At 43.3% G+C, this 6,989-nt stretch overlaps 1 protein-coding gene across 1 annotated transcript; it reads right to left on the reverse strand.

Annotated features, from left to right (window-relative positions):
• Positions 1–2,772: 2,772 nt before the first annotated feature.
• On the reverse strand, positions 2,773–3,717 carry LOC138294042 (olfactory receptor 9S13-like). The gene has a single exon (XM_069233291.1). The coding sequence runs from the start codon at positions 3,715–3,717 to the stop codon at positions 2,773–2,775; it is 945 nt and encodes a 314-aa protein (XP_069089392.1).
• Between the last annotated feature and the right edge of the window lie 3,272 nt (positions 3,718–6,989).

The raw sequence follows: 6,989 nt of genomic DNA on the forward strand, positions 1-6,989 counted from the left end.
CACAGACTGAAAGATATACATGAAGAATGTGACAGGAGGTCTTCTTCACTGGCAGACAGGTATGCATGAAGGTTTTTACAGGTATTCTTCACAGGCAGACAGATGTACATGAAGGATGTTACAGGAGGTCTTCTTCACTGGCAGACAGATATACATGAAGTATGTTACAGGTCTCCTTCACAGGCAGACAGATATATATGAAGGTTGTTACAGGTCTTCTTCACAGGCAGACAGATGTACATGAAGGATGTTACAGGAGGTCCTCTTCACAGGCGGACAGATATACATGAAGGATGTTACAAGTCTTCTTCACAGGCAGACAGATGTACATGAAGGATGTTACAGGAGGTCCTCTTCACAGGCAGACAGATGTAAATGAAGGATGTTACAGGAGGTCCTCTTCACAGGCGGACAGATATACATGAAGGATGTTACAAGAGGTCTTCTGCACTGGCAGACAGATATACATGAAGGATGTTACAGGTCTTCACTAAGGTCAGAAAGATAAACATGAAGGATGTTAAAGGAAGTCTTCTTCACAGGTAGACAGATATACATAAAGGATGTAACAGGTCTTCTTCACAGGCAGACTGATATATATGAAGGTTGTTACAGGTCTTCTTCACAGGCGTTCAGATGTACATGAAGGATGTTACAGGCCTTCTTCACAGGCGGACAGATATACATGAAGGATGTTACAGGAGGTCTTCTTCACAGGCAGACAGATATACATGAAGGATGTTACAGGTCTTTACTAAGGTCAGAAAGATATACATGAAGGATGTTAAAGGAAGTCTTCTTCACAGGTAGACAGATATACATGAAGGATGTTACAGGTCTTCACAGGCAGACAGATATACATGAAGGATGTTACAGGTCTTCACAGGCAGACAGATATACATGAAGGTTGTTACAGGTCTTCACAGGCAGACAGATATACATGAAGGATGTTACAGGCCTTCACAGGCAGACAGATATACATGAAGGATGTTACAGGCCTTCACAGGCAGACAGATATACATGAAGGGTGTTACAGGTCTTCACAGGAAGACAGATATACCTGAAGGTTGTTACAGGTCTTCACAGGCAGACAGATATACATGAAGGTTGTTACAGGTCTTCACAGGCAGACAGATATACATGAAGGATGTTACAGGCCTTCACAGGCAGACAGATATATATGAAGGTTGTTACAGGTCTTTTTTCCAGGCAGACAGATGTACATGAAGGATGTTACAGGAGGTCTTCTTCACAGGCGGACAGATATACATGAAGGATGTTACAGGTCTTCTTCACAGGCAGACAGATATACATGAAGGATGTTACAGGTCTTCACAGGCAGACAGATATACATGAAGGATGTTACAGGTCTTCACAGGCAGACAGATATATATGAAGGTTGTTACAGGTCTTCACAGGCAGACAGATATATATGAAGGATGTTACAGGTCTTCACAGACAGATATACATGAAGGATGTTACAGATAAACAAATGAAAAATGTTACAGGTCTCCTTCACAGGCAGACTGATATACATGAAGGAAGTTATGGGTCATCGTCACAGACAGACAGATATATGTGAGGGATATTACAGGTCTTCATGTGCAGAAAGATATACATAACGGGTGTCTTCGTCATGGGGAGACAGATATACATGAAGGATGTTACAGGAGTCTTCATAAGAGGCAGAGAGATACACAGGAAGAGTATTTCGGGTCATTGTCATGGACAGACAGATATATATGAAGGAGGTTACCAGTAAAGAAGTGTTGAATGTCTATGAAAAAATTCTCACTTTCTCATAGTTCGCACAGTTTTTATTTTTGGTACATTCTCGTGAAAAGCATGACTGTTATTTTTACAATGTTTTGATTATATCTCTATTTAACTTTAACTCTAATGTTTCTCCATAAGATATAGTCCACAGAAAACATTTATTCTTCTTCCCTCTTCTTCTCTGCTGCTTTGCTGGCAGACATAGAAAAACTGTGCAAAATATATAACTAGAGAGTGAAAATTCAGGAAGAGTTTTTCCAATATGAAATTCTAACCTAAGCGTGCAAGTATTGTGAATGACTCTCTAAGGCTCAGGTTGGCCTTCGACTAGTTTCGTTTAGAGTGAAACTGATTTGCTTGTCTAATAAGTGCTGAAGAGAATGTGGGACACTTTGTAAACTCTGCAAAGGGCAAATCTCCAGAACGTTGCTAAGGACAGACATTGGGAGATTTAAAATATGTTGCCCATTGTGATAAGTTAACTGAACCTCACTCCAATCTCTCCCATCATTCTTTGCACTTTTCATAGTCAGTTAAAATAAAATCTAATCAAGGCAGGTTTATTTAAATATCCTCTTTTGATTTTGCTTCTAAAGATTGCAAAGCTGGGAGAGAAAAAAGTGTGGTGCTTGGAAGTTCCAATAGTAGAATTAAAGGGTGAGTGAAGAGGAGGGAAGTAAGAGAGAGAATGTTCACTGCAGACAGGGGGATCATTACAGGCGGTACAAGAGGGAGAAGAACATTGATGGAGGAGGGACGAGGACCATCTGCAGGAGCCATCAGATTGGAATAGATACTCTGGTGTAGGTTTGTGTTAAAACACATAAGAGGAAAGCCACTAGTTTCACAGACAAATTGATTGAGGATTCTTATGTTTCTATTTCAATTTTTTTTTAAAAACTCACTTCTTTTGGTAATAAACTTTGAAACTACACACACATTGAGTAGCTGTTATGCTTTATAAATCCCTATGCTTGATGGACTGACGCTGGTTAGCTACCTCTTCACAGGAAGCGTCTTCCAGGCTAATGCTGTCCTCAGAGCTTCCATCACCTTCTTGTTCCTGAGGCTGTAGATCAGCGGGTTGAGTGCGGGAATTACTGCTGTGTACACCACAGACACCACCTGGTCCTTACCACGGAAGGAGGTGGAAGGAGGCCGGAAGTACATGAAGAAGATAGTACCATAAAAGAGACACACCACTGTCAGGTGGGACGAACATGTGGAGAAGGTCCTTTGCCGCCCCGTAGTGGGGCGCATTTTCAGGATGGCTGAGATGATGTAAATGTAGGAGACCAGGATGATGAGGATGGAAGTCACTGTGGTGAGGCTGGCAAGAAGGAAGAGCACCAGCTCATTGAGGTGGACGTCAGCCGATGAAGCCTTGAGGAGGGGTGGGACATCACAGAAGAAGTGGTTGATCTTGTTGGAGTGACAGAATGGCAACTGGAAGGTGAGGCTGGTTTGCACCAGTGACTGCACAGCACCCACCCCAAAGGCTGCAGACACCAACCGCGCACATAAACCACTAGTCATGGTGAGCATGTAACGCAGAGGAGAACATATAGCCACAAAACGATCATAGGCCATGACTGCCAAAAGAAGGGCCTCAGAGGTGCCCAGAAGCACAAAGATGTACATCTGAGCTGCACAGCCACTGAAGGAAATAGACTTTTCCTCAGCAAGGAGGTGAACGAGCATCTGAGGAGAAATGTCAGAGGAGTAGCAAATGTCCAGAAGAGACAGGTTGAGAAGGAAGAAATACATTGGAGTGCGAAGGCGAGGACTTGTGCATATGACAAGAATCATGCCAACATTCCCCAGCAAAGCCAAGGCATACAAACTGAAGAAGAGCAGGAAGAGGAGAAGCTGCAACCCAGGGAGCTCAGAGAAACCCAACAGGAGGAAGACCGCTGCCGACGAGCAGTTAGAGGTTGCCATCTATGTAGAGGGCAGACTTCATCTCTACTGGGGAAGAAAAGGCACAGTGTAACTGACAGTGGATTAGAAAGGGTCCAAACCATTGCCCACGTAAAGCGATGGCAAATCACTGAAGTTTAATTAAGTAATTACGTATTGAAGTTTTAAAGCGCGCTATTGCCCTGGGGTGTCCTGCCACTAGGGCCCATGTTTATACTTTTTGACACAAACATGCGCTAATGCAGCTTTGCGTCAAAAAGTATCACGCCGGCTTGCGCCATTCCTAGAGAGCAGCCGGTCGTCATATTTATAGAATGAGGCAAGCTGGTGCTAGGAGTGGGCTAGCATCAAAAGAAATGATGCGAGCCGGGTGGGGGAGGCGGTGAGGGGTAAGGGTTGTTTGCACCAAAAAATGAAGCCAGGCTTGTTAGAGGCTAAAGAAAAGCCTCTAACCAGCCTAGCGTCATTTTCTGACGTAAATCCACCCATACCACATGACTCCAGTCTTATAAAAGACAGGAGTCATGCCCACCACCCCAATGGCCATGCCCAGGGCCCCCTATGGCACTTACATTTTTTTTATAAATACTTACCTATACTTACCTCTACTTACCTGGGATGGTGTCCCCCATAATCTAGTGTCCTCCTGGTGTGGGTGGGGGTATGCCTGGGCTTGGGGTTGGCACCTGTGGGCTCTTTCCATGGTCTCTGACCATGGAAATAGGCCCACACGTCTCCTAACGCCTGCCCAGACCCAGGCGTTAAATAATGATGCTAAGCTAGCTTAGCGTCATTATTTAAGGCCACCTCCCTCCCATGTGTGCACAAGAGGATAAATAAGGCGCTAGGGGCTGTGCTGCATTTTTTGGGCGGGAACGTTCACCTTGCTTCTCATGGACGCATGGTGGGTTCACGCATCCAGAAAATGTTGCTACCTCAATATTTTGACGCTAGACGTGTCTAGCATCAAAATATAAATATGGAGTTAAGTTTACGCCTAATTTGCGTCATAAAAAAGGTGTGAATGATGCTGTTATTCCACCCCCCACTTGCTGAGTTCTAATTTTTACAAATAAAGTAAGTTGAGTGAAAGTTGCTGGTCTACTTCTAACAGATGTGGAAGAAAGAAGTTGCAGACTTTGCCATCTACCCTTCTGTTCTACCTCTGCTTTCTACCTTCTAAAACAGCAGCTGAAAACCATAGCTGCCATTGCAGAAAATAGAAACACAGCACTTGTCAGGACTGTTGGGCCATTTGGTAGTCCACCCATTCTTGGAAGTATTCCAGGTCATTGTCAGGTTTCCAATGGTAAGGTTGATTACTGTTGCAAGCTAAACCCAAATGGAAAATGACCCTTTGCAGCACCCTTTTATTATATAAGTAGTTGCATATATAGACACACACAAGTACACACAGACACACACAATCACACAGACACAAACACACCCACACTTATACACACACACAATCACACACACACATTTTTTCTGCAATATTAAGAGTTATGAGCATCTAACTCAATAGTGCTTATTTAATTCACCCTACAATAATGTAAATCTTAGTTTTCAGTTTTCAGTAACAGTATTCTAATCTCCTCGTTGCTGGAGGTTAGCCACAGTCTGAACATTGCCCACTGAGGTATCCTACCAGCTGCTTCTCCTGGGAAGTTGGCTTGTGGAGTGAAGGCATCTGCTAAGGGTGTTAACTTTCTTCATGATAAAGAGATCTGGATGTAATCTTCTGCTCCTAAATTTCAATTGATTTAGAGCATCTTCGAGAGTTAATCTGCCTGCAGAAAAGCACTGCTTGTAGCATGTAAATCACATTGTAAACCCAGAATAAGATGGTGAAGTTGTCTAAAGCAAGGGGTGGGGCAAGTCTAAGTAGAAAGGTGTGGCCAGGAGAGAAATAAGCTAGGGACATGACTAAGGGAAGGCCTATTGTGGATGCTTTCATCTCAAGGAAGGCAGTGGTAGTGGCCCTCTGTCACTTTGTGAGTCTAAAGACAAACACTGCTTTAGGAAATTAATATTACCCCAACACTGCTTGCGGAAGAACAAATGCTTGTGGTCCCACACCCCTTAGAGACCACCCAAACATGCCTGAAAATGTTTGAAGCTGCTTTATTGATATATGTGGGCCATTTTCTTACTACACAGTTCTAAAATCTCAGCCATTTTTGTTTTGGTGCCTATGTCTAATTCCTGTCCCAGTCTGACCCCACTGACCCATTGCCCATTGCTGTATGCTTTGGTGAGCGGCGGAACATCTTAAGGATTTGTGGGGCCCAAGTAATATTAATTTGGGGCCCCATGTTTTATACACTAAATCTAAGACCCCTTTTCTGCTCACTCAAGACCTCATGATGCCAAACAATATTGAATGATATATGACAAACCTCCATAAAAGGGCCCGAAAAAATAGTCGAAAACTCACGCTGTCTGGGGTCCAAGAGCAGGCAGTTCTAATGAACAAGCATTGCTAAAGCCATTTCTTTTTGAGCTTCTAGATGTTGTTTTTTACTTGCAAAAACAACATTTTAAGTGGAATTCAATGTGTAAACAGCTTTTACTTCCACTGCAGGAAAAGCATGCTGAGAGTGACTTGTTAGATGTTTAGTGGACTAGTGCATAATATTTAAATAGCACATATGCCCATACCGCCTGCAACTGTAGGTTTAGTTGCTGAATATTGGTAATCACAAATACAATCCCTTCACTACTGGCGTTTTGGTTGTAACAGTGAAAGTCAAAGGGCTGCTTTGAGGATTTTCACCTGTACTTTGGTTAAATTCTAATAATTTTATCCTAATTTCTCTTTCCCTGTGACTTTTCTCCACTTTATGGGCCAGATGTAGCAAAACTTGGTTTTGCGAGTCGGAAATTGCGACTCCGAGCGACTCGCAATTTCCGAGTCGCAAAACCATATGCAGAACGGTGTCTCAGACACCGTCTGAGAGTCGCTATGGGGTCGCAAAGACCCACCTCATTAATATTAATGAGGTGGGTCGCAAATTGCGGCCCCTTAGCGACTATGGGCACTCACTAACATGGAGGCCTGCTGTAGTCAGCAGACCTCCATGTCCGTGACTGCTTGTCAATAAAGCATTTTTTTTTTTTTTAAGTGTAGCCCGTTTTCCTTAAAGGAAAACGAGCTGCACTTAAAAAAAAAATCAAAACCTTTTGTTTCGGAATTTTTTCAGGGCAGGTAGTGGTCCCTTGGACCACTACCTGCCCTGTAAAAATATTTTGGGGTCCATTCACAAAGGGGAAGGGGTCCCATGGGGACCCCT

This window comes from Pleurodeles waltl, chromosome 4_2, assembly GCF_031143425.1.
Source record: "Pleurodeles waltl isolate 20211129_DDA chromosome 4_2, aPleWal1.hap1.20221129, whole genome shotgun sequence".
In the NCBI taxonomy this organism is placed as follows: Eukaryota; Metazoa; Chordata; class Amphibia; order Caudata; family Salamandridae; genus Pleurodeles; species Pleurodeles waltl.

Coding starts and splice junctions, on each gene's coding strand:
- LOC138294042 (XM_069233291.1), bottom strand. CDS start 3,717: ATGGCAACCTCTAACTGCTCGTCGGCAGCGGTCTTCCTCCTGTTGGGT.